Raw genomic sequence first — 27,242 nt, forward strand, 5'->3', positions numbered from 1 at the left:
AGCATCAGATTGGCTACCCCTGCTTAAATGTTTGACAAAATTCTAAATTAAAATTTCCAAAAAGTGGGAGTTGCTTGGCATAACCTTATCTGAATCCATAGGAGCACATGCTGAGCAGCTGAAGATAGGTATGCAGTTCCCTTTTAGCAATATTAAAATCCTGTGAATCAGCTGTTTGTCAGGGACAAGAGCTGAATCCAGATCCCACTCCTCCTCCAGAACTCTCTGCACAAAGCCTCAGCTGTTTTATTTGTGTGCAGAATATTTTCGGGAGGATTCCCCAACTCTCTGGAAGCGATTTGCAGGCATGCTGGGGGCTACCGTAAGGAAAAGAAGCATCATTCTTTGGTACAGCTCCAGCTGAGAGCCTCCTTCCCTCTAGCTAACAGCTATCATTACTGAGGCCATCAGAGGGAAAGGAAGAAGCAGCCCCTCTGTTGTTCTTAGATAATTCTCCGTGGCCTCTTGGATTACTGTGTGTCCTGTAGAAGAGAAGGGCTCTGGATAACAGAAAGTCAGTTAGTCTAAACAGTGGCTAAGAAAGTGCTGTTGAAATTCCAAAATCTTTCCATCCATTAGAATAATGTTACATAGACTGAGAAATCAGAACATTCCAGGAGGGAGATGGAGCCAGGGTGGGGTGACCTGGGCGCCAAAAACAATATTGGTATGTAGGCATGGCAGAATGGTTCGCAGGTAGATGGGTAAAAGGATGATCACTGGGGGTCTTTACTAGAAGCATTGCCTGGTGGGTTGTTCTGTAAATTATATGGAAGCATAATGTTCCTGCTTTTGTGTATAAAGTGAATTATCCTGCTATGTATAGGAAACTAATTCTCTTTTCTCTATATGTTTGGGAGGGCTTTGCCCTGAAGGGCAACATATAAAGTCATTAAACAATAAAATAATAGAATTTGGTCACTATATAAATAATATTGTTTTCATCACATAAGCAGTTTAATAGTCATTTATATGCATTTCTTATGGTGCTCTAAATAGGCTTTGTATGGAACCTTTGCGAAATGGTCTGCTACCATTAAAAGTAGGGGTCTTCTGCAAGTGGATTGTACCAGCAGAGTGATACTCTGAATTCTAGAGGGGTAGCTCTGTGTTAGAGCGTTGCAGGAAAATATGTCTTGTGGCACCTTAAAGATCGCTCAATTTATTATGGCATAAGACTTCATGGGAAAGAGTCCACTTCATCAGATGCTGGAAATGTTATCCTGAGTTGCTGGGGGTGCAAGTCTGGGCACAGTAAAGCAAAAGCAGGCATCAGGGCAGCACTGCAGGGCCTGCACTTACTGGTGCAAGGCAGGCATGCCAATCAAGCCTGTCAGGTGCACCTGCACTGCCCCAACTTCCCTGCCACTCTGCCCCACCCCTCACTGTCCCGGTATGTGGCAGTGGTGGTGCTTCCAGGAGGCTCCTGCCTTACCACACCACCCATTCCTGAGCCAGAAGGAAAGGAAATGTAGAGAGAACAGACGGTGATATTTACGCTATTAACCGTGACCATTCACAAAGTTGTGTTTTCATAACACAAACATCCTGGCAATTGAAATTGGCTCGGGTGAGAGACCAGCTGCCATTTGGCGCTTAATTTCCTTGAACTGTTTCTATTCCAAGCAACCATTATAAGAACAGCTATGTAACTTTAAGAAGTGGAGCATGAATTTTCTCTTTCTCTCCATTCCATTCTCTTTTTGTGTTGTGCATTTTCACTTGTAATCCTTGAGCAGGGACTGAGTATGGTATTTAGTAAAGTTTAGGCACTTCTGAAATGATAAATAATAACAGCATCATTGACATAACACTGCCTGTTTTGCGTTTATTGTTTGGCACAGAAATCCTAGGACTGGATCATCGAAGTGCTTTTTTTCTTCTTTGTTCCTGTTGCTTGAGAGTGCACATGATCCCTAGGGGAATGTGTTTTTCACTGTGACTGTTCTCTGGTTTCACGCAGATCACCTCAGAACTCCTCAGACTTAAATGTTTCCTTTTGTGCCTAACCAGCATTTTAATTTTTTTTTTATCTATATAACTTAATCTATTGCCCTTTGTTTTGCAGTAAAATCTCACATGCAACAAGGACTGATCTCTGTGGCAGCTCGCACTGTGATCACTCATTTGGTAAACCATTTAGGCCATTATCCCATGAGTGGGGGACCTGCTATGCTCACGAGTCAAGTGTGTGAAAACAACGACAATCCTTACAGTGAAAGCCTTGAACTTTCTCCTGAGCTCTTTGAGAATCCCAATCTGCAGTTCTTCGTGTTAAACAGAACAACTTTAGTTTCCTGTATACAAATCCGAGCGGAAGAAAACATGCCTGGAGGCGGTTTGTCTGCTGGGCTTGCATCAGCTAATTCAAATGTTAGAATTATAGTGCGTGATCTCTCTGGCAAATATTCCTGGGATTCTGCCATTCTGTATGGACCTCCACCTATTTGTGGTTTGTCCGAACCAACTTCTTTTGTCCTCTCACTACCCCATCAAGAGAAGCCAGAAGATGTGTCAGAACCTACTGTGTATGTAGAAGAAGTATGCGTAAAGGATGGAATTGCACTCCAGGTTAAAAAAAGATGTAGAGAGACTGTACCAACATGGGACACAATTAGGGACGAAGAGGATGTCCTTGATGAGCTCTTGCAGTATATAGGAATTGCTAGCCCAGAGTGCTTGCAGAGGACAGGTGTATCGCTCAATGTTCCTGCTCTTCAACCTCTGTGTGTTTCAGAGAAGCAGGAACACGATGTAATTAATGCAATCCTTAAGCAACATACGGAAGAGAGAGATTTTGTCGAAAAGCACTTCAATGACTTAAATATGAAGGCTATGGAGCAGGATGAGCCAACTCCGCAGAAGCCCTCTTCGTCATTTTACTATTGCAGATTGCTTCTTAGTATTCTGGGAATGAATTCTTGGGATAAAAGGTAAAAAGATAACATTATTCACTGTTAAAGACTAGCTACTCTTTCGTTTGTACTGTTCAGAACTGAAGTTGACGTTATAAGAGAAACGTGGTGGCTGCTGAAAAGAGCAGCAGCACATTTGTCCTCCTCAACTAATACTTCCCTGACCCACCAACTTTTCCCATGCAAATGAGCAAGGGTAGCCTAAATCTAAGACATGACATGCTTTGTATTATCAGAGGTTACCTTGGGGCAGGGGCTGCTGGGCAGAGAAGGAGATACAGGAGTGCTGTTTTTTGAAGTAGCCTCATATCTCCCTTAATGTCTTAAGAAAAAAACAGGAATGCGTTGCAGGATGAGACCAAAGTCCTATCTATTCTGGCATCTTGTTTCACACAGTGGTCAACCGATCTGGGCATGAGGACCTTCTGCTGTTGTTCTCCAGCAACTGCTGTCTCTGATTCCGGACGGAGCATAATAGCCATCATGCCTAGTAGCCACTGATAGCATTATCCTCCATTAATTTATTTAATCTCCTTTTAAAGGTATCTTAAGTTGTGACCATCACTACAGTTGTCGCATTAAAATTTAACTGTGTTTTGTCTTGTTAAAGGGCAGCTTATAATTGCTTTTAGTGTTATTAAATGTTCTGACAATGCTTAATTTAGTTAAGTGTTCTGATAAACTTGCAACAGACTGGCAGAAAATCATTTTCATCCCTCCCTATAGACAGCAGAGGAAGGAAGGTCATTTTGCTTTTTGTGTTGCACTGATTCCCCCCTCACAGAGTTTGGTTAGGATTTATATAGAGGACTGCCCTTCTTTGTTCTTAGTCTGAACTCCTATATGGCACCTTTAACACCTTTTATTCTTAGTCAAGACTGATCATATTTCAAAGTTTGGGTCAGCAGTTTGTTTTTATGGACATTATTTTTAAGGAGGGGTTATGTGTAAGCTTCTAGGAGAATATGTAAAATGATGGCTTAAGAAAATTTAGCAGACTGTTCCTTGAAATATTATGCAGATATCACACAGCAGACAAACAAAAAACAGCCATTTCTTCTGTTTGATTTATAGTAATCTTGACTGTGAATCAAGAGCTAATAAATCAAACGTTTTAAAGCATTTTTTCCATTTACAATTATTTACTTCTGCATAGGTTCCAGAATGAAAGGGTTTTAATACAGTTAGCAGATACTTAATTAACCCATCTATTATGGACAGTATTTCCCTGGGGAAAGCATCAGTATATGAACAAAAATCTAGAAATCTCAATTTAAAAACATACTGTTTTTTATGAGAGAGAGTGAGCTAAACATTTCTACAGCAGATCCACTTCTTTCTTTTCCTTTTCCTTGACATGTTATTTTTGTCAAAGCAGACTATTCTCTTTTGTTGGCACTGTTCTTAGGAGTCCTCTGCTCAAAGGTTTTATGAGCAGTGCCAGAAGTACAAATAGTAAGTGGAAGATAGCTATTTTACAGTAACATCATTAGGCTTTTAAAATTCTATAGCTAATCTGGGGGAACCTCTCGGCTTTGCTTACTCTGTTATATTGCAGCCTACAGTTCAGTGTTTTTTGTTGTGTTTTTTGGCTGGCATGGAAGTACCTTTTTATCACTAAGCAGTTATCGCCTGGCCTACTAAAGAGCAGGTTTTATGTGCACCAAAGGGAGTCCTGTTCAGCCCTCCAGATTAAATGGGAAGAAGGGGAATGAAGTGGGGATTATGTTCAAGTCACTAACAAGGATGCAGAAGACCACCTGGGATAAAAAAATAACTATATGTATATATTATTTTTAAAAGATCTATTCATCTTTGATATGGAAAATGTCTTACAAAAGGCAAGAAAACCGTAGGAGATTGCATGAATGGAATTGAAAATGCCTTGTGCTGTCCTATATCTGTCATTGCACAGGCAATGAAAACATTTGTTATATTTCCTTATCTAGGAGGAGCTTTCATCTTCTGAAAAAAAATGAAAAGCTGCTTCGAGAACTTAGAAATTTGGATTCAAGACAATGGCAAGTTACCCGCTATGAACCCTTTTTAATCTGTGTTAAATCATCTCATTGTTGAAAATGCTTTTGTAGCTAATGGTTTCTACTTCAGCATGTGTTTCAAGAAATGGTGTTTGTGATCAGGGTGCGAATTCTATCAATTTCCAGGATTTACTGTTAAATAATTGTCTTTAGGATTGAAGTGTCAATTCCTACACTGTAGTTAATTTTAATTCAGTTCAGTTTATTGGTGATCTAAGCCATAAAGCTGTAAAAAGAGTTAAAAGTAGTTAATTTCTTAGCTGTGGAATAAAGTCATTGCTTAAGCCATCATTGCTTTAAAGGGAATGGAGCTGACTGCAGGTGAAGTATTCCAAGAAGCGAGGGAAGAACTATTTCCCTCAAGACTGAATAATTCCTTTGGAGGGCAGTTGCTCAAATTAAGGAGTACTGAAGGTTTTTATTTTATTTTAAGCATCTACTTTTATTGAACAATTTACCAATAAACAAAACAGGTAGCATTTCAGCATATTGCCTGCTCATATCTTCAATGATAATTACTATGCATGGGGAATTGCTACTGAAATCTGTGTGTTCATATCTGCCGACTATATTCATGGCCCTCCAGATGTTTTGAGACTACAATTCCCATCATTCCTGACCACTGGTCCTGCTAGCTAGGGATTGTGGGAGTAGTAGGCCAGAAACATCTGGAGGGCCGAGTTTGAGGAAGCCTGGGTAAGAGTAAGTTCAAGAGTTCTTAACTTTCTCAGTGTTTTCCTTACACCTCTGTTACCCCCTAATTTGTCCATTGCAACTGCATACGAACCATTATTCTGAGCCATGAACTTAAGTCCTTATTTTTCCATGTATAAAATGCCCCCATGTATAAGACGCCCCCTATTTTTTAAACCCGAAATTAAGTTGTTTAGCTTTTTTGGGGGGTGGGAGAGGTCACTTCCGCCAATCGCTCACCCGCCTGCCTGCCTGCTACTGCCAATCGCTTGCCACTGCTGATTGCACACCTCACTGCAGCCGCCAATTGTCTGCGCAATCGCCGCCACCAACAGCCCACTTGCCACAGCCGCCAGTCACCTGCCCGCCTCACCACAGCTGCCAATCACCTGCCCATTTGCCCCAGCCAATCATCAGCAGGCCTTGCCGCAGCCACCAATCACCACTTCTGATCTCTTGCTTGCTGCTGCCCCCTCTGCATTCACTATCCATGAATAAGACGACACCCAATTTTTGCCTTTTTTTTTTTTTTTTTGCAAAAAGCATCTTCTTCTACATGGAAAAATACGGTACATTTAACATGAGTGTTCAGCTTTATGAACTTGGCAAAAAAATTGAAAGGGGGCATGCATCCAGGGGAAAAGACTTTAGTAGTCCCACCCACCATTGAATCCAGTGTGTTTTGACTATACACAATTTTGGCATTAGGTGCAATCCCTGGAATGTAACCACGTCATAAGTTACAGGCTTGCTGTGTATAGGCAAGCATTTAAAGGAAACCAATCTAATAAGCATACCTTCAATGAAAAAAGGAAGTGATAAGTGTAAAAATGTTAGAAGAAAAAGCATTTAAGACATACTAGCACTGCTTTTTTCGCAGTTATCGCCCCTTTTCTTTTGCATATCTCATTCTTTAGTGACTTCAGAGTACATTCTTATGTAATTGCAGTCCTATGTCTTACAGCCGAGAGACTCACAAAATCGCAGTATTTTATGTTGCTGAGGGACAAGAGGACAAACACTCCATCCTTACTAATACTGGAGGAAGCCAAGCCTATGAGGATTTTGTAGCAGGCCTTGGTTGGGAGGTACCTTTTTTATTGTTCTTTGTAGTAATTCAGGTTGACTGTATGTTACCATTATAATAGTAGCTACTGAGGAATTCATCCAAAGACTGGTGAGAAAGAACTCTTGTGTCCTGCAGGCTAGAACATTTGTCCAGGAGTTGATATTCTGCCTGGTTCACAAGTTGTTTATAGAGCTTTCAGGAGAATGGAAAGTCGAGGATACCAGCCAGCTGCCTGAAGTGGGATTTCCACCCCCTCTCCATCAGGACTCTCAAAGTGATATAAAAGGAAGAATTCATAGTCTTCCCTAGGTCACTTTTCCCTTAAAATTCTTGTTTGGGTGGTGGGATATGAGAAATTGGGGATAGGAGGAAGTTGGTTTCACAAACATTCTAACAATTTCTCAGAAATATGCTGTACCTTCCAGCAATTATGTCTGTGAAATCTGCCAGTTCATGTCCAGTAGTAGGAAGATAGTATCTGATTGGCTTACTGGTCCTGATTGTTCAGAATCTAGGACCAAAATAACATATAATTATAGGAGAAAATCGGCTCCATCTTACTGCACAAATGCATATATCTTACCATTATCCCTAGATAGGGTAACAAGAGGATAGCTGAAGTGTAGCTATCCTCCAGCTGGGATCTCTGGCGCCTAGAAGTGCTAGTGCAACCTGAGGTGGCACACTGCATGCCATGAATGAAAGTACCAGCAGGGCAACAGCCAGAGAGTTGAAAGCAGCCATTAGAACCTAATTGTGTGTATGTTGATGTGGCGATGGAAATAACTGCAGAGGAGATTAGACCAGAGCAAAGTCCTCTTCAGTACTCTAGGGTTACAGTGTCTCCACCCCACCCCCTACCTGATGTTTCCATCAAGTTCCTCAAAGCTTAATAGTTTTAATCATCCAAGTTCTCAGATAGTTAAACTGAAACCTTATTTACTGGCCAAATGAATCCTGGAAGCACTAGATACAGGATGATGGTGTATTTGAAGGTTTGCCAGAATTATACAGACTCTGTAATCAAGAGCATGGCTAGGAACATGCCTTAGGATAGAGAAAAAGAGTGAACAAATCAATGAGGCAAAAACCCAGTGCAGTGGCCACGCAAGAGCTGCCTGGGTGTCCAAGAAGTGTCCCCTGCTCTTTGTGGCAAATCACATCCACATCCCACACAGATCCCATCTACACAGGTTGAAACACAATGTGTATCTGCACCATATAGTAATCTACATATAAGTGTTTGGGCCTGACCAAGAGTGCTGTGTCAGCGCATGCTGGGGAAAATCAAGGCCCCTTACCCAGGCATGCAATTTGCATTTGGTGCCTTGCAAAGAGTCCACCAACAGAACCATAAAAATTACATGGCAAGTCTTCAACTAGTAGCATACCTGCTGAACAAATATTGGGTTCAATACTAGTCAATGGCTCCCAAGGATTTCTTCTTCCCATCTCTTCTTTTTCCATGCATATGTTCAGTATTAAAAGAAAATAAATTCTTTTTCCTTTGGAATGAGCTGACGGCATGCCCTGTTGTGGGCACATGGAGGTGACCCTTTCATTGGTCTCTTAGGTCTTGTCTTCTCGGCAAGTGGGATGTATTAAACCATCAGGCAGGCCTCATGCCATCTATTTTCTGTCTCCATACATGTGTTAATGGTGCAAATAGGAATAATCATTTGGCACCATAGAATTCACATTTAAAACATGCCATAGAAATGATTCTGATAGTGTTTCCACAATTTTGCCATCCTCCTTCCTAAAACCTCTTTCCTCTAGGCTCTGAAACTGAAAGTACTAATATGTCAAGTATGTTGGGGTGCTCTCGTGCTTGTATAGAGTTGGTTGGCTTTCTATTTATTTCTGGTTACCATAATTTTCACTCCATAACATGCAGTTTTTTCCTCCTAGAAAGTAAGGAGAAATGTCTGTGCGTGTTATGGAGCGAATGCCTACGGATGACGGGGGAATCTGCTGCAGTCGTGAGCAGTCCGTGGCTCGCTTTGAAACAGCAAAGCGGGTGTAAGCGGCTCCTGTCAGCGAGCCTAGCTAGGGAGGAGGGAGAGAAGCAGAGCGGAGAGAGGAGAGGAGCCGCTTACACTCTGTCTGGTTGGCTGCTTTAAAACAACCCCGTGCTCTATGTCCCTCTCTCCTCCCCACTGAGCTCGCTAAGTAGCAGCAAAGCTTTTCAGCCAGCCGAGCCGGGGAGGAGGGAGAGAAGCAGAGCGGGGTTGGCTGCTTTAAAACAACCACGTGCTCTCTGTCCCTGCCTGCAGTTTTTTGCTGTCCGATTTTGGATTAGCCACTGTAGGGGCTGTGTGTGTGTGTGCTTGAGCTATCGTTCTCCTCCTCCTGCTTCCCATTCACTCTCCCAGCGCCCCTGCGCTCTCCCAGCGCCCCTGCGACTTTAGGATTGATACTCTGTGGGGGGGGGTGTCGTTCTCCTTCTCTTGCTTCCTGTTCACTCCCCCAGCACCCCTGCGACTTCCAGCGCCCCTGCGACTTTAGGATTGATACTCTGTGGGGGGGGGCATCGTTCTCCTTCTCTTGCTTCCCATTCACTCCCCCAGCGCCCCTGTGACTTCCAGCACCCCTGCGACTTTAGGATTGATACTCTGTGTGTCTGTGTGTGTCTGTGTGTGTGTAGGGATTGTTCTCCTTCTCTTGCTTCCCGTTCACTCCCCCAGCACCCCTGCGACTTCCAGCGCCCCTGTGACTTTAGGATTGATACTCTGTGTGTCTGTGTGTGTATGTGAGGCTTCGTTCTCCTTCTCTTGCTTCCCGTTCACTCCCCCAGCGCCCCTGCAACTTTAGGGCGACTTTAGCACAGATCCACATGAATCCTCAGGATTTTTGCATTGGGCTACCCCAAACTCACCATCAGATCACATGTCTGTGGCCATAGCATGAACCACAAAAATCATACATCCACTGTTTCGTTTAGAATATTTTTTCTTGTTTTCCTCCTCTAAAAACTACGTGCGTGTTATGGTCAGGTACGTGTTATAGAGCGAAAAATACGGTAATTAGGATCCTTTGGTACTTCAACGCAGTAAAGTGGTAACAATGGATCAGTTCACATCTGAGTGCTTTATATGCTTTTCTGAGAGGCATGTGTGGGACTTGATATTAAGCGTTTTCTAATGTGGTGATGATTTCTGTGCTTTTTAGGTGAACCTCACAAACCATTGTGGTTTTATGGGAGGGTTGCAAAAAAACAAAAGCACTGGACTGACCACTCCATATTTTGCTACCTCTACTGTGGAAGTAATGTTTCATGTATCAACTAGAATGCCTTCTGATTCAGATGACTCCTTAACAAAAAAGGTAGGTGTTTTGAAATTACCTTATCCTTTAGGTTGATAATAAGACCAGGGAATAAAGAACAAATAATTTATTCAAGGGTTTGAGATCTTATTGTGGCTTTTGGCTGTTCATACCTGTTGACAAATCAACTCTGCCACGTTTCATCACAGTCAATACAGTATCGTGGTGCTTCTAGATAAGAAGTATACTAGTCTGATATAAATTTAAAGGATGCTTCCTATCATAAAGGAGCTTTGGTACAAAGATCCAACATGTTTCAGCTAATCCTTTCAATAAGAGAGGGCCCTGTAGTGCATTGTAGCACTCAGCAGTGTACACACTTCCACATATATTGGAAGACGAAAAAAGGAGGTATGAATATTGTTGCCTGCCCTATTTGCCAGCACAATGACTTACAGAGTTCTGAATCACATGGGGGAGTCTACACATCTGCAGAACAGGCTTCCTGCTTCAGATCCCAGCCCCAGTATATGGAGGGTGGCAGTGCTGAATGATGGCAATGCGAAGGAGTGGGAGTGTCCTGCAAGCACAGCCCCACTCCTCAATTCATGAGATTCTAGGATAGGGCTACAGTTAAGTTCAACCATCTCAGTGATCTTCTGGGGCCCGTGTAAAGATCTCGCTCAGCTATTTGTTGTAGTGATAGGGAATATGTACAAAAGGACAAGGTTGGGTCTTAATCAACTCAGACTTTATCATACACACAATTTTTATTCTGTAAACCACCATGTGATCCTCAGATGAAGGATGGTATAAAAATGTACTAGACCTCCCTTCATCCGAGGATCATGGGGCACTTTGCAGTATAAAAACACAGAGATACATAGCATAATAACAAACAGAAATATTAACCTCCCCCCATTCTGAATTGAATTTTCATGAGGAATAATTGCAATCCCCTATATCGATCATGGATAGGATTCAGCAAGTTACTTATACCTTTCAGCTGAGGGAGTCATATGCTAAGTTGGTCAGTATAACCTGCTTGAAGCAACATATGTTTAAAGGTATGAAAGAGAACTGTTTCCAGACTATCCACCCATTTCTTTATCTACCTTCAATGTATCATAAAACTGGAAAATCCAGGGTATTTAGAAATTGATATCCCACAGAGTTGCTAGAGGATGCACCCTTCATCCTTAACATCTAATATGTAACGTGAAACGTTTAAATATATAGGTATGCAATAATTTAATGTGTTTACAGCCAACCTCTATGATCAGCAAGTACCAGCTATTTTCAAACCTCCCTAAGAATAAACTGCTCTGCACCATTGGTATTTTTTTCCCTTGTTCAAATTTAATAAATTCCACATTAGTGGTAATAAGTTGAGACCTTGAACATTTGCCCCATTACAAATGAACAATTGGCTATCATTAGACTGTGCCCCCTCTATTCTGTACATATATCTTCAGATGTGCTAATCCATTCAGCAGACACATTAATGAGCGCTGGTTGAAGTGTAATATTGGAGGAAGTGAGGCCAGTTGACCTCAGCGTGGAGTTTAATACTTGTAATTGAATTAGATCGTCAACAGTTAGTGTAGAGAAATAGCTATGCCTCTGGCTAGCTTCAATTATTGATGACTCTTCATTTTATGTTCATCCTGTAAATAATTTTCTGTATTATTTTTTAATAGACTTCGTTCTTTAAAAATTTTCTTTCGTATCCTGAAAACTTGTGCCACACTGCTAAATATTTTTTTTAACTGTTCAAGATGACCTTCTCCAAGCTAGGCAGCACTTCATAAAGTGCATTCAGGCCTTGGTTGGCATTAAGATATGAAACACTAAACCATGGTTTAACCTTACAAGAACAAGCCTCAGTGTGCTGTATGTTTGCACCATCTTCCTCTGGCATAGCCATTAGATGATTTTACATTTCTGGGTTTCAAAATGACCTCTGTTCAACATGTCATCCAAACCGTAAGCTGTGGTTAACCTTCACTATGGTTAGTTGGAACAATGGCTTGAAATTGGCTTGTTTCAACTAATCATAGTTAAGTTTAACCACAGTTTGTCAAGGGTCAGTCTAACATTGAAGAGAAAACTTACAAACCCTTTCAAACAGTTGTGCCAGAGAAGGGGGAAGCATACAAGCCTGAGGCTCACTGTGGCTCTTTTTTTATAATCCAAACCAGTCCTGTGCATCTTCTGTTGTGCAACACTTCGTGAATGGGCTACCATAAATGAAAGCAAGCTTTTAGTTTGGGACCCTTTTTCCCATGTACTAGATGTTCATGTAGGTTATTTTCCACATTTTGGAGCTAAGTTGTAGACAGTGGCCTATGACGGTGTGTAGGTCACAGCTTCTACTTGTAGCTAGCAATTCTGAACTGGGGGAAACTTAATTCTTAATGAAATAAATGGGACTTAATCAAAGGCATATGTTCTATTAATTTCAGTATAACATTGATTTCAGTGCACTGTAGGTTGTGCTCTTAGATTTCTTTTTCTGCCTGCAAAATCAGTGCATATTTTTAATAAATAACATAGATATAGAAGCATTCTTGCTTCCATATTTGTTCTTTTGAAACATTTTCAATCAAACTTTTCCTTAAAATAATAATAATAAAGTAGTATCTAGTGAGCTTCATCTTTGAATAAGGATAGAGTTGTCTTTCTCCCCTTCCCTCCATTTTTCTTTCATTCTGTGGAACAGCCATCACAGATCTAAAAGCACAGGCTGGGTTTTCGTATATCATCTCGTACATGATACTCTCCCGTGAAAATTATTGTGTCAAGGCTGAGCCCTAAGTAGTGGTCTGAGATGAGCCATGAACCAGGAGAAAGGAATTCATAGTTAAATGCTGAAGCCAGAAGATAAGACTTGAAGAACAAGACAGGATCAGAAAACAACCAAAGAATACAGAAACCCATCAAATACATTGTTATTTATGCAAGGTTTAACTGGAGCAGGAAACTTATCTTTCCTGCTTTCTTGTCCATGAGGATCCAGTGGCCATACTGGGTGGGCAAACTAGTTCTGTAGTTCACTGCCCATGTAGACGCTCCAGCCTGTGGTTTAGTGGCTCACCACACGAGGCAGCCAAAAACCATAGGTCTATCCATCTCACTCGTATCAGCTCTAATTTAGGAGCATGGGTGTGTTTGCTGCCTAGCCATCCAAGCCCGTAGTCTTTTATATACACCGCGTCATCCACTCCAAATTCCTTATACAAGGTTATGAAAGCATAGCTTCATTTCTGAAGCTGGAGCCTTTTTTACTGCTCACACAGCTAAAGACAAGGAGCTAGCGAAGCTGCATAAGCAATATCTTGTTTCCAAGCTGCATGGATAAAACTTACTCAGGTACAGTCAAATACTGACTCTTTAAGAGGACTCTGTGATTGAAGGTACATTTCAGGTTTTAGAGACTCGATGGGGGTGAAAGAGGGAATTCTAGACAGCCTAGTTATCAGATTTGAATAACAGGGTACAAGTGAAGAAAGAATCATTCATGTAAAAAAAATGCTTCCCTAGTTGCTGAATATTCACAATCAGTCTGTACACATCTGGAGCGGAGAATCAGGACCTCTGGTTCAAATCATGCACACTTGGGGTGGTACTCAACTAAGTTTTTTTAAGAGTAGACCCAGTGAAATCAATGAATCTTAGTCATGTTCATTGATTTTAATGGACCTCTTACGAGTAAAACTTAAATGAATACCACCCTTGAGTATAAGCAATTTTATCTTTAGAAGTGAACTACATGCCATACATATCTGAGGTAGGAATGCTAAAGGGCTTGGGCCTTCTCTTTTTATTACTTTGAGCAATACACTCCCATTTTATATAACTAGCTGTTTTTTGGAAGTGACCCTTAATTTCAAAAGCCATTTGCTATGCCTCATGGACAGTTGCCATTTGAGACATTTAAGCATGAATCCCCCTTCTGTATGCCTGATTTGATGTGTTGGGTTCCTTGGATTCCTACTATTATGTGTGTGCATGTGTATGATTTTATTTTTCTGCATTTGAAGATTTATCATAGATACAGTCCCAGTTCTTAGGAACACATGTGCTTTCAGAAAACTTTGTTTTCCTCTTTTTTCTTCCAGACTCCTTTTTCTCTCCCCTAACAAATCACCAGAGCACTTTTCAACCACCTATCCCTGGTATTAAAAGCAGTTTGGCAATTTAGCATGGGAAAGGCTTCCTGAAGTCAGAACTGGAATTACAAAAGCAAAACCCTTAGCTAGTTCATGGCCTTCAGGAAGTTGTAATGTCTTTTCTCATCCGTTCTTTAGATCAGTAGGTTCTACACATTACTGGTAATTCTGGCAAGAGTTCAAGGGTTAATGCAATAGATAAATAAAAGGAACTTTCTGTAAATTGAGCCCTGCATTATTTCAGTTGTCTTCTCTTTCCAAAACTAACTTATTTAATTTTTTTAAGTAAATACTTGAATTCTTCCTGCCAGTGTTCTTTGCTTTTACTATCGTTTATTACTTCAATTATACTTCGTATCACTTAGAACAATCTGCCATTTGGAAATCTCAGTATAGCCTGCAGCTTAGTATTAACTCTGGCTGGTATTGTAACATGTACAGCATATGACATTAATGTATCAAATTAGATTTGATCGTCCCTTCTGGTTATATTTATTTCACATTTCTTTTGTATTCAGTTAACATAAACTTATTAGGAAAGCTGACACATGGTGATGGCTATAAAGTAAGAATGTTTTAAAGTATTTCGATTTTTTAAAATGAAATTTCAGATATCTCTGCTTTTCCAATTTGTTGGTTTGTTCAGTGATGGAGTAGAAATTGTAACCCTGTGCTGTAGCAGAAGAAATAGTTAAACTAATCTTCATTGTTGTAGATTACCATTCTACCTACAGTAGTCACAGACACTGGACATTATGGTAGCAACCCTTCCTGCAGAAAGAACTATCAGTGGTGAAAAGAGAAGTTATAAAAGAAAAGCAGTGGTGGCGGCAGAAGCAGCCCTTTTTTTCTGAGAAGTTTTGTCTTGTACTTGGTCAGGGCAAAGAGGCATTGGCTACAATCACAATTATCTAGTACCCAGGCACAGTCCAGAAGACAAATACAACAGTCTTCCCCTAAACGCTGAGTATTTCAACATTTGAACATCTTGTGAGATGTTTGTGTTTGTGTTTCTTGTTGCTGATGTTGCTGTTAAGTGATGTTGTATTCAGTGGTTTACAGAATCAATAAAATTGCCACAGAATAAAAACAAAAACCTAGTGTGACAACAGCTACACAAAAACTTGTATATCATACAAGTCAGATTTAGACTAAATAGCTGCAGATCAAAACATCCATCAGCATCCTATAAAAACAAACTGAAATAAAACCTGCTTTCTGAAAACTAGTAAGTAGCGCAACTGGTAAACCTCCTGGAGCAGAAAGTCCCACAACTGTTTCCTTCTCTTCCTCTTAAGTTTCTGGAGGTACCCTTGGGCCTGGGCTGATAAAGTTCCATTTGCTACCTTACATCTTACCTTGGGCCCCAGGGTAAGGGGGCTTTTACCCTCGCTGCAGTCCCAGTCCATATAGGGAACCTGTGCCTGCTATTTGCATGGGAAAATTCCAGTGGAAGGCTATTTTCTCTAATGCAAATAGCAGGTAAAGGGGGCTCGACTGAGATCAGGAGCACAGGAAGGTCAAAGGGTTAAATCTCCCTACCCCCAGCACCAGGATCCCAGTGGAACAGCCAAGACAGTCCAGGGCAGTTCCCCAGCAAACATCCTGGTCCCCCTGCCAGCACCAGCGCTACCCTCAGGGCAGAGGGTGAAGGAGTTGGCTGCTGATATGAGACAGAGAGGTTGCTTTTTAGAATGCAGCTTTTCTTTGTATCGTTCCCAGAGCACCAACCATGCTCTCTCCCTATTGCTGCCTCCACGTGTCTTCCTTTCATCCACATCCTCCCCACACTACCAGCACTGTCATCCTCACCACTAGTTGTGGAGGGGAATGAAGGAGAGAAAGTTAAGCTATAACAGGAGAAAGGATTGGGCAAGGTGTAAAGGGAGGGGTTGGCGGGTAGGCAGGGTTGCTGAGCGGTACAAATGGGGCTCATCCCCTGTTACAGGGGTCAGCAAACTTTTTCAGCAGGGGGCTGGTCCACTGTCCCTCAGACCTTGTGGTGGGCCGGACTATATTTTGCGGAACAAATTCCTATGCCCGACAAATAACCCAGAGATGCATTTTAAATAAAAGCACACTTTCTACTCATGTAAAAACATGCTGATTCCCGGACTGTCCGTGGGCTGGATTTAGAAGGCGATTGGGCCGCATCCGGCCCCCGGGCCTTAGTTTGCCTACCCATGCCCCATTATATAAACATGCAAATTCTATGTTAAATGCAGCTGGCAAGCATCAATTCCAACTATACTGTTTGTGAAAAAGTACTTTCTTTTGTGTAGCCTGAATGTTCCAACATTTGGTTTCATGGGATGACACACACATGTTCTTATGTGAGGTGGGGGGGAGAGAGAGAGACTAGTAAAATTTTGATTCTTAGAAGCAAAGTTCAACTCACTAATCATTGTCATTCAAAATTGTTTCACTTCCATATTTTGGATAAGAATGCTCATAACAAACCTAATAACTCTTGCAAAGTTTTGTAATTGTTAAGGCAAGAAATTGTCTTATGTCAGTCATTAGAGGACCTTAGGAAATCAACTGTATGCGCTGGAGACTTTCTTAGAATAGGTAACAATCAATTATGAATCTTGTGTGTGTGAAATCAAGTAAATGGCAACATTCTAAAATACAATATTTGGAATCCTTACTTTGGAGAATATCCCATTGATGAGAGTGTGGTTTGCTTATTAGTAAATTATTAGTAAATATGTGTAGGATTTCACTGCTAGAGTTAATATTCAAAGGTTTTGTCTATGAGAAGTATGTTCTCCATTAGTTCATGATATGTAAACAGTGAAAGCTGACAAATTAAAGTGAAGAGCCAAAGCTGAATCAATAAGATACTTAGCTGAAGAACTTGTGGGCAACTTGTTTGTTTAAAACTGACACGTCTGATTTTTTAAAGTTCTCTCCTCATCTTGAAATAGTTTTTTGTTCCAATCTTAAAATGAGACCCATTCAATCTAAAATGGGTTCCATACTCTTAGCTTAGTGATTTTTCAGATTCCGCACTATCTTACAAACTTTTGCATATTTATTACTTTTCTTGTTTCAGCTAAGACATTTAGGAAATGATGAAGTTCACATTGTCTGGTCAGAACATACGCGAGACTACAGAAGAGGAATAATTCCTACCGAGTTCGGAGATGTGCTCATTGTTATATATCCAATGAAGAATTATATGTTCAGTATCCAGATTATGAAAAAACCAGAAGTAAGCTTTTTATTATTATTATTCAATGCAGTTTTATCCTTCTCTTCAGGGAAAAGAATCTCTTGAGTGGCTTATATAAGAGCAAAAACAAACAAGGCAGTGCCTAGACTTTTACAATCTTTTTAAAAATGGCAAAAGAGGAAAAGGGGATGGGGAGAGAAAAGGAAAGTAAAGAAATTCAAGCCCTAGTTGTTAATGTTAGAAAATTATCAACTTAGATGGAAGCATTTCATGGAGAGGAGAAGCCAAACAGAGCTGGTGTCTCAGCAGAGCCAAATGGCTATAACCCAAGGGGATAGTAGCTGCTAGAATTATGTACTACACCGTTTAGTTTATAGCAGTGTGTTAGGGCTGTGCAAGACGTAGAAAGGGGAATCGCATTCAAATAGTGCTTTAAGGTCCTGATTAGTGAATTTCCAATCAGAGTTTCTCATTTCAGACATCATGGGAGACTTTAGTTTAAACTAACCAGGACCTGTGCACCGATGAAAGGAGGAGGCAAGGGAAGAAATGAAAGGAGAGCATGATGTCCCATGCTCACTCCTTGCTGCTACACTATTGTTTAGCAAGCTGAGAAATGTATGTCTATACCAGTCTTGTGTGCACAGATGTCAGAGATTTGTGCAGGAATGTTAAAGACAAGAAGGATTCTTGGCACAGTATTCAACAAATTGTTTGGGTTGTAGCATGATAGTACCAACCATCATTTGGGTGACCGGATAGATCCAATCCAGTGCTGGTTGGGTATATTCCCGAGTCAGAGTCTGTATACTTAGCAGATGCATACAGCATAAATGTGTGCCATTCCATGCTAAATCAGGACTCTTTTTTTTTTTTAATCATGCAGCTATATCCCAACAGGTGATTGTGATTGCTTGCTCATTAGTTGTATGTTAAGATTGCTCTAATGAACACCGGGCCGTAAACTTATATTAGCAATTTTCTTTCAAAGTAATCATATCCCTTCAGCAAATGTTCCCCTTCTCCAGTCTCACTCAGACTTTGACCTTCAAGAACATGGCATTCGTGATCATTATTTGGTTTTGGCATTAAACTAAGCCTGAATGAGGTAAATTATTCAAATGGTTATTAAAGCAAAATAAGGAGAAGGATTATTTTTCGCTGATAATATCAAGTGATCATATCGGTATACTTTTATAAGGTGCAGCATCTCCTAGAGTATTTTGAATAACTACTATGATTAACTGAAGGTGAGAAGAATGATCTAGCTGAGCAATCCTTTGTTAATGCTGATTGCTAATTGTTATAGAAAAGAATGATTTAATGGCCGGCTTTCTCAATTTCCTGATTCAGGTCCCATTCTTTGGTCCATTGTTTGATGGTGCTATTGTGAATGGAAAAATTCTTCCTATTATGGTTCGTGCAACAGCTATAAACGCAAGCAGAGCACTGAAGTCACTCATTCCATTATACCAAAACTTGTATCCTTTTAAGTAAGACTACAATCCTGTGCACATCTACCCGAAAGTAGACCCCATGAACACAGTGGGACTTATTTTCAATAAATCCATCAAGGATTATTCTTCACCCCATGATTGATATTGAAGAGTTCAATAAGAGCAGGGGTTTTGTGAAAAAAACAAAAAGCACAAGCACAAGGGTAACAAAATATTCAATAGAAATAAAATATAAAGCTCAACTGGATTAATGCATTAACAGTACTTAAAGATATGTTTGTAGTAGAAGTACTGTTGACATATTTTTTTTCCTGCAATACTAATTTTATAATAATAGCCTTCTCCTTTCGTTAGGCATATTGTCATTGGTGGAAAAGACTGTGCCATTTTAATTCCCTGTTGCAAAAGGAATTGCAGCTTTTTCCCACCCACCAGAGAAAGAGTGAACTGGTTTAGATGTACCACTAAACCCCTCACACCCATGCCAGAGTAACAAGGCTCCCTAGGGAAGACTACACTCTTTCTCATAATCCTAAACTGTACTTTTGTTGACCGAGGAGAGGTGTGTGCATGATTGTGTGACACACATGGGATGTTAAGCTGTTATAACACCAACATGACTGCATATTTTTGTAGAGAAGTCTGGAAACAGTGGTACTGTTTTGTTCAGGAAGTGTTCAATAGCAAATCAGCATACGTTGAAATGAAAACATGAGGTAAGTCAGTTCATTTAAAACCAATGCCGTATACTTTGTAAAGGAAATGTTGATTAAAATAGGCAGATGTCTTGCATCCTATGTACAGCAGTCAGACGGCATTCACATTAATGGGAGAAATCTGGTGTCAAGTGAGCAGACTTCCACTCTCACAATGGGACTTCATCATCCTTCTCGCCCCCAAACAAAAATCTACACACGCACAGACCCCACAACATCCCCTCCCCCAAATCTGCATCCAGCTCCTGACCTTCAGAGCAGTTTTCAGGTGCATTCAAAAGACTGCACTGGGCAGGAGAGGAAGAAGAATTCCTAGTGCAGCAGCCGTAGCTTATCGGCGCACACACAAACGCTGTTGGATTTCACTTGGTGACTCCAGGGAAATGGGTATGGGAGGACATTATCTGCCATGTTGTTGATGAATGAGATGGGTAAAGGGAGACCAGGATGTGCTTCTTCTTCTTGCTGAGGAGAAACATAAGAGAAAATTGCTTAGAAATAACCAACATACATTATAAAATACATCTACATGTATCTGCTTATCTGTGGGGCTGTGTTTGTCCTTCTATCTACCTTCTTAGAGGAACCTGTCTATGCCTTAGCAATGCGACATAAAATAGTTTGGTAGATCTGCGCAACTTCATTTATCTTATTAAAATTCAAGAAATGCTGCTAATAATCTAATTCCCCCCACCTACCCCCTGTTTTATTTATTGTATTTATTAAATCTGTATACCGCCCTTCATCCGAAGATTACAGGGTGGCTCACAACATAAAAATACAAAATGAGAACACAAAATGCATAATAAAACAAAAAGCATTCCACAACAGGGAGCCACTGCAGAAAAGGCCCCTTCTTATGTTGCCACCCTCCAGACCTCTCATTTTCTTATTGATAATAGTCTTATTCAGCCAAAGAGACCCTTTGAGTCTTGATCCCATACCCAAATAAAATCACATTTAAAGGTAAAGGTAAAGGGACCCCTGACCATTAGGTCCAGTCGTGACCAACTCTGGGGTTTATTGGCCGAGGGAGCCAGCGTACAGCTTCCGGGTCATGTGGCCAGCATGACTAAGCCACTTCTGGCAAACCAGAGCAGCGCATGGAAACTCCGTTTACCTTCCCGCCGGAGTAGTACCTATTTATCTACTTGCACTTTGATGTGCTTACGAACTACTAGGTTAGCAGGAGCAGGGACTGAGCAACGGGAACTCACCCCGTTGCGGGGAATCGAACCGCCAACCTTCTGATCGGCAAGCCCTAGGCTCTGTGGTTTATTTTATAGAATATTTATTAAAGTTTTCAAAAATAATACAATGTAAAAAAAAGAAAAAATGGCAAAAAATACAAAAATAAAAACAATTAAAAACACATAAAATTTCCATTACTTATTTTCTTTTAACTTATTTTCCAGACCTCCTCATACCTCCCTTTTTTGTATTCCAATTCAAATTGTTAGTTCAGCAAATCCTCACCATTAGTTTTTACTTATTTCTAAACCTTTTTTTCATATTCTCTTAAGCATTACAGCTGGGAACCACTTAATTTCTGTCCAACATCATTCTAACATTCATTAATTTTACAATATTTCTGTAAATAGTATAGTCTTTAAATTTCTTCCAGTCTTCTTCCGCCGACTCTTTTCCCTGGTCTCGGATTCTGCCAGTCATTTCTGCCAGTCCCATATAGTCCATCACCTTCATCTGCCATTCTTCCAGAGTGGGTAGATCTTGTGTCTTCCAGTATTTTGCAATAAGTATTCTTGCTGCTGTTGTGGCATACATAAAAAAAGTTCTGTCCTTCTTTGGCACCAATTGGCCGACCATGCCCAGGAGAAAGGCCTCTGGTTTCTTCAGGAAGGTATATTTAAATACCTTTTTCATTTCATTATAGATCATTTCCCAGAAAGCCTTGATCCTTGGGCACGTCCACCAAAGGTGAAAGCCTAGGCTCTGTGGTTTAACCCACAGCACCACCCGCGTCCCTAAAATCACATTTGAGAGATAGCAATTGCATATGCTATCTGTTGATCTGCCAAGCACTGCAAGCTAATTTGCCCCTTTCCCATTTTTTTCCTGTCTAAGACTGGTGAAAGATTGTTAGCAGTAACATCACTTTGAGGCTTGGAAGTTTTGTGGTTAGTAAGAGGTGTGTGTCAAGCATTTGCAGTTTTTCCTAATATTCATGCAGTACTAACTTTAGGGGCTCCTGAATTGGTATGTTAACTGAATAATAAAATTTCAGTGCTCTAAACATAATATGATACTTAATATGTGACCATCCTGATAACAGATTTTCACATGCAAGAGTTTTTACTTGCATCCTTTTGTTGAGTTTTTACTTGCAGCTTTTCTTTTGCTTTAATTTCTACATCTGATTATGATTATAAAACAGATACTGAAACACTGTGGGTTTTTAATACTGTGGGCAGATGAAGTAGCTGTAAACTTATATATTTTAAACACTGATAACCAATATCTTTTTCACAGTTACCTAGAAACAGAGATAATTTGGAAAAATATAATCACAGGTGATGCATTGTAAGCCTCAGAATAATGAAAATTCTAAAAAGATTTAGACTTACTTTGTGCCAATAATTATATAGATGTGTCAGCTATTTTATACCCACTAAATAGTTCTGAGATTCCAAAGCATAAATTGTGTGATTTGTGCTCATTAAAAGTAGTCTGAGACTTATCTTGGGCACATCTTGGCTAACTATGTACCTAATGCTGCTCAGTAAATTACAAGAGTATATTGATTGGCATATGCTGCCTAAATCGATCGCCCTGACAGCCAGAATTACAGTAATCTGTCAGTATTGATGACTGTCTTTCAGGCTTTGAAACCTCTTCTTCATTTGTCTTGTCATGCCTTACTTGTTTCTGAAGTGCATTTTCTTGCAGCCTCCAGTTTTGTCATGGTAGGTACTTTATAGTCCTTTTTTTTGTCCCTCGAGACCAATTTATTGGCTTGATCATGCAATTAGAGGTAAAATACAGCACTAGGGAGCATGGGTAGGCAGTGTTCTGCCTAACAATTGGACCTTAGGTGTAGTGTAGGCTTGTTCTCAGCCATTTATTAGTTACCTGTTGAAAGAGCAGGGTTTTTTTTTGTTTTTTTTTAATAATGACTAATTCCAAAGCATCACTTTAAATGCCTTTGATTTTAAGCACTAGACTACTGATTGAGTAGACATTTGTGATTGGTTTTAAACTCTTGTATTAATGCTTGCCATATAGATTGTCCACCTATGCCTTATTACAATTATTTAGGGATTTCTACATTGATTATCCGTATATGTGTGCTTGCTGCACTGTTGGGTAAGGGCCACGTAAATGTTTTATGCTTTGTGTTCCCTCCCCTCTTCTGCCCCCCGCCCCCCGGTCTCCCATGGCTCGTGCTCAGAATGAAACATTTTAGATAGGTAGAAATAAATAAAGTAATCACAGAGTGCTCCCCGCTGTACAAGCAGAAAATCTGTGGGGTTTTTTTCTACTGAGAAAGCAAAAGATTTTAAAGAATAAAAAAAATGAAGTAACATTGATTTGTTGTACTCATCTAATTTGCCATTCACAAAGTAGAGAGGTAGTCTGCAATCTTTGCTCCATTGCTAAGCAGTGTGTGTGTGTGTGTGTGTGTGTGTGTGTAAAAAACCCCCACAAAAACCTTGTTTCAACATGTTTTTGTAATGTTTATTCTTCTTAAACACCACATCCAAATATCCCTACAATTACCAAGGGTTTTTCTAAAGTGAAATGCGCAAGATTGAATGTTGTACTAGATTAGTTTAAAATCTTTTTGAGGGAAGAATTGCACAATATTTGGAAAATACTGACTGCATGAGAAATCATTACACCTGCTTTGCCCCAGTGTTGCTTAGAGAAAACAGAATAGAACATTTTCTAAAGAATGTATTATGAATGTGCTACATTTTAGTGCGCCATTTTAAGAGCATTTGAATAATCTAAAATGTGCATTTGTGCTCATTTTATTTTTCACATGAAAACTTCAGCAAAATATAGGAAGTTTTAATACTGTTATTGCCTTTTAATATTGCTGTTAGAACTTAATGATGTTGTTTTTAATGTATTTCTTTTAACATCATTATATTAAAAAATAAGGACAAAGGTCACTGATTCACCCCTTTTGCTTGAAGCACTTCTACTTATTACCAGTACGGGCTTTTGAAATCTTTTAATTCTGGTTGCCAAACCACAGTTTCCATCCATCCATCTGTTCTTGCTAATTGTGAAAAGGTTCAATTTTCAGCAAAGCCATGCATTTCACAGAAGGTATGTGAGGTGAAATTTCACAGGGGACATGATGGATCCTGATTCTCAGCGATAAACCTTTGGGGCCAGCCGGGTTGGCATATGTTTCAGCATGATATGAAGGCTTGGGTTCCCTGGCTTCACTTTTTTGGCGTGGAGCTGATAAAACCTGGTTGTGTATTGTTTCACTGGACACCAATCATGGGCAACAGGAACTGCCCATTTTAACTCTCTGTGGGAAGGAAGCCCAGACCCTGTTCACAATAGTACTATTGTCATGTTACAAACTATTCTGAACAGCTTGACAGCTTTAGGGAGGAGGGGGAAAGGGGGTCGCTTTGCTAATTGGTGCTCCAAGGAAAGATGGGGAATGATCTCGAGTTGATATATTTACACTGTTCTTCCATATAGGCTACCAGTTTTAATAATAAACACAAAAGCACCATTCTTGAACAACTGCCCAATAAGGCTTTTATATTAATCATTTTATACATACACATACACACAAATAAACTATAATAACCAATTACAATAATCATAAAAGGACACAGCATAAGGATTTTGTACGTGGAGCAAAGTTACATTAATAGACTTATAATTTAATGTAGATTAACCTTTAATGGTTTTGCCGTTGTATCACCTACAGTAGGATCCATAGAGTGCTACCTGTTAAACACAAATACTGCTGCGAAGTTCTGGATCTTCAATATTCATTATGTTCTTACGTTGGTCTTTTATCTCCCTTCAGTTTCATGTTAAAATGTTGAATACTGATTGTTGCTTCTTGCATAAATAAGTGAAAACAATAAAATATTTGTGGTAGAGGGAATGGTCCTCTGGAGTTGGCTCACACAAGATCTTATTTTGGGAGAAGCACAGATGTTCAAAGTTATCATCTGATCAAGCCTACATAGATTTACTTGTGTAGCTGTAATTCATATAATTTTATGCTTAGGTTCTAAGTGGTAGAGCTTGGATAGTCTGTGCTAATATTCACATGTTTCACATCCACTCCATCTGTTTGGTTTAAGCTGGGGTGGCTAACCTGGAACCTGCTAGATATTGTTAAACTCCAGTTTCCATTAGCCTCATGGCCCATTAGCATGGCCAGTGGTGATGGGAACTCTAGTCCAACAACATCCACAGGTTAGTCAAACATATTTTAGAGGGTTAGAAAGAGTAAGCAGTGGTCAAAGTACAGTTTCTGCTCCAATTACTGAGAAAATATATTAATGCTGTATTTCATAATGGTAATTCATTGAATGTCCATTCTTCCTTATACAGCAGTGTAGATTATATTTAAGTCAAGATTAATGGATAGATTCTGATGTTAAAATCCAGTCTCTGAACCTGCCGTTCCCTGGAGGCATATAGTGCATTAGTTTAAACCAATATGCAGCTTATCATAGATACTGTGACACAGTCTTAAATGATGGTTTGCTGTGCATTGTTACTGCTTTCTCTCCTAATAAAATCACTATTTTGTATTCTTGATCATTACAATATTAAATAGAAATGTAATCAAATTATTGCACATTTAGATACAGATAGCTCTTAAGTAATTGCCCACTGTAAAATTTCTGATCCCTCTTCTCCCCCCCCCCCCACACAAATAAGGTCTTCTGTCAGTGTGCATATTCAATAAAATAGAATACTTGTGTGGCTTAGATTGGTTGAAGCAAAATCTTTTCAAGTCGTCTTCTTTTTAATCCTCATTTTTTACCTACTTTATACTCTTCAAGCCACATTTCCCCTTCTCTCACTCACCCACTCTCTCACTCACACAAACACACACTTCTGCCTTACGTGAAGACCTGCCAATGTCTGAGCCATGGGAGAAGTTTCCTCTTCACAGAGCAGCCTTCAGCTCTACCTAGGCTCTTGTGGGGGAAATCAGCCAAGCTCACCCAGATGGGAAGTTGAGAAAGAAAGAGTCACTGAGCTTCTTCTATGGCAGCAGTTAGGAACCTCTAGCCCAGGCATGGCCAAACTCGGCCCTCCAGATGTTTTGGGACTACAGTTCCCATCATCCCTGACCACTGGTCCTGTTAGCTAGGGATGATGGGAGTTGTAGTCCCAAAACATCTGGAGGGCCATGTCTGGCCATGCCTGCTCTAGCCCCAAGCTTAATTCGGCACACCAGATCTTCTAGTTTGGCCCATGAGGCTGTTTTAGGTGAGCCACACCCACCTGCTCAACGTATAAAGGTGCAGCTGGGCCAAAACTTTATATTTGACTTTCTTCAGTAATGTTTCATCCGGGGTTGTTTTGTTTAATAGTTTAATGTAGGTAGTAAACTGCTTTGAGTTTTTTCCACCTTCAAAATTTAAAGTGCTGTAGAAATGATGATGATGATGTTAATGACGATGATGATAGGAAGTTTACAGCTGACCAGCAGCACCTGAAAAGCCTTGTGCACAGCTCTTTGCATCATGTCAGGGCTTGTAAAATGCAGGGATGTATATGGAATGGGTCAGCACGTTGACGTTAAGTGACTGACAGGTGAGGCAGCCCCACCCAACTGCAAAACCTAGCCCATGGGGCAGGGGTAAGGATCCAGTTTCCCACACCTGTTCTATAGACCTTAGATATCATTGTTTCCTTGAAGGAAGGAGTAGTTCCTACTGCCTTGAAAAAGGTATTTATTGAAAAGGACCTATATTGAAGAAATCAAAATTGGGCCCTATGGTCCTTGATATTTATTGTTGTATCTTTATGGCCACTCCAATATCTCTTCTGAGGGGTCCCCCAACTCTCTGTAGCAGGTTTGGGGTGCCTAGGTGAGGAAAGGGAGGGGAACTTCTGTTATGTAAGTAGAAGTCCTTGCATGAACAGGATGACTTTCTTGGATTGCAAGAAAGTCCAGTTTCTTTTGTACCGTTCTTAAGCAAAGTCAGCTGCAGGCGGTCATGAAATAGATTCTTTTGATCCATTTCAGTGTGGTTTCTGACCTGTTTATGGGTTAGGAACAGCCTTGATTCTGCCGGACCTGTCAACAGCTTTCAGTACCATTGGTCATGGTATCTTTTTGTGTTAGCTTGACAGGTTGGGCTTGGGTGGCGCAGGTTTTTTTTTCTGCCTTTGGTCCTTACTGACAAAGCAGGCTCACTTGGTAGCATTGGCAATCTCATTCACCTCATGGCCTTTAACTTATGGGATGCTGCAAGTGTTTACGGTGTTTTGGAAGGTGGCTAATAAATCTATTAAATGAAAACAATCTACGGTATATTACAATGGTTTATGTAACCTTATGTGCATCTTTTGTTTTTGTTTTTAGGATGCAGTCCTAAAATCACTTATAGTCATGTGATTCATATTAATTAAATCAATAGAACTACTTGCTAATTTGTTATTTCAGATTGCAGCCCAAATTGGTTCATAGAGATAACAATGTAAGGCATGGGATCACGTTCTGTGGTTATAAAACCTATTGTAATAAAAGAAGTTAATACTAAAAAGGA

General features: G+C 40.2%; 1 protein-coding gene across 10 annotated transcripts in view; it reads left to right on the top strand.

Moving 5' to 3' along the window:
• RALGAPA1 (Ral GTPase activating protein catalytic subunit alpha 1) overlaps positions 1–27,242 on the top strand; it is a 122,685-nt gene that overhangs the window by 77,792 nt on the left and 17,651 nt on the right. For all 10 annotated transcript variants that reach the window (XM_081857402.1, XM_081857405.1, XM_081857407.1 and 7 more), the window contains 6 exons: positions 2,069–2,933; positions 4,865–4,936; positions 6,612–6,735; positions 9,888–10,043; positions 17,214–17,372; positions 18,687–18,814. In XM_081857402.1, the coding sequence (XP_081713528.1) occupies positions 2,069–2,933; positions 4,865–4,936; positions 6,612–6,735; positions 9,888–10,043; positions 17,214–17,372; positions 18,687–18,814 (1,504 nt within the window). The remainder of the gene's footprint in view (positions 1–2,068; positions 2,934–4,864; positions 4,937–6,611; positions 6,736–9,887; positions 10,044–17,213; positions 17,373–18,686; positions 18,815–27,242) is intronic.

Source organism: Podarcis erhardii (assembly GCF_964252035.2).
Source record: "Podarcis erhardii genome assembly, chromosome: 1".
NCBI lineage: Eukaryota > Metazoa > Chordata > Lepidosauria > Squamata > Lacertidae > Podarcis > Podarcis erhardii.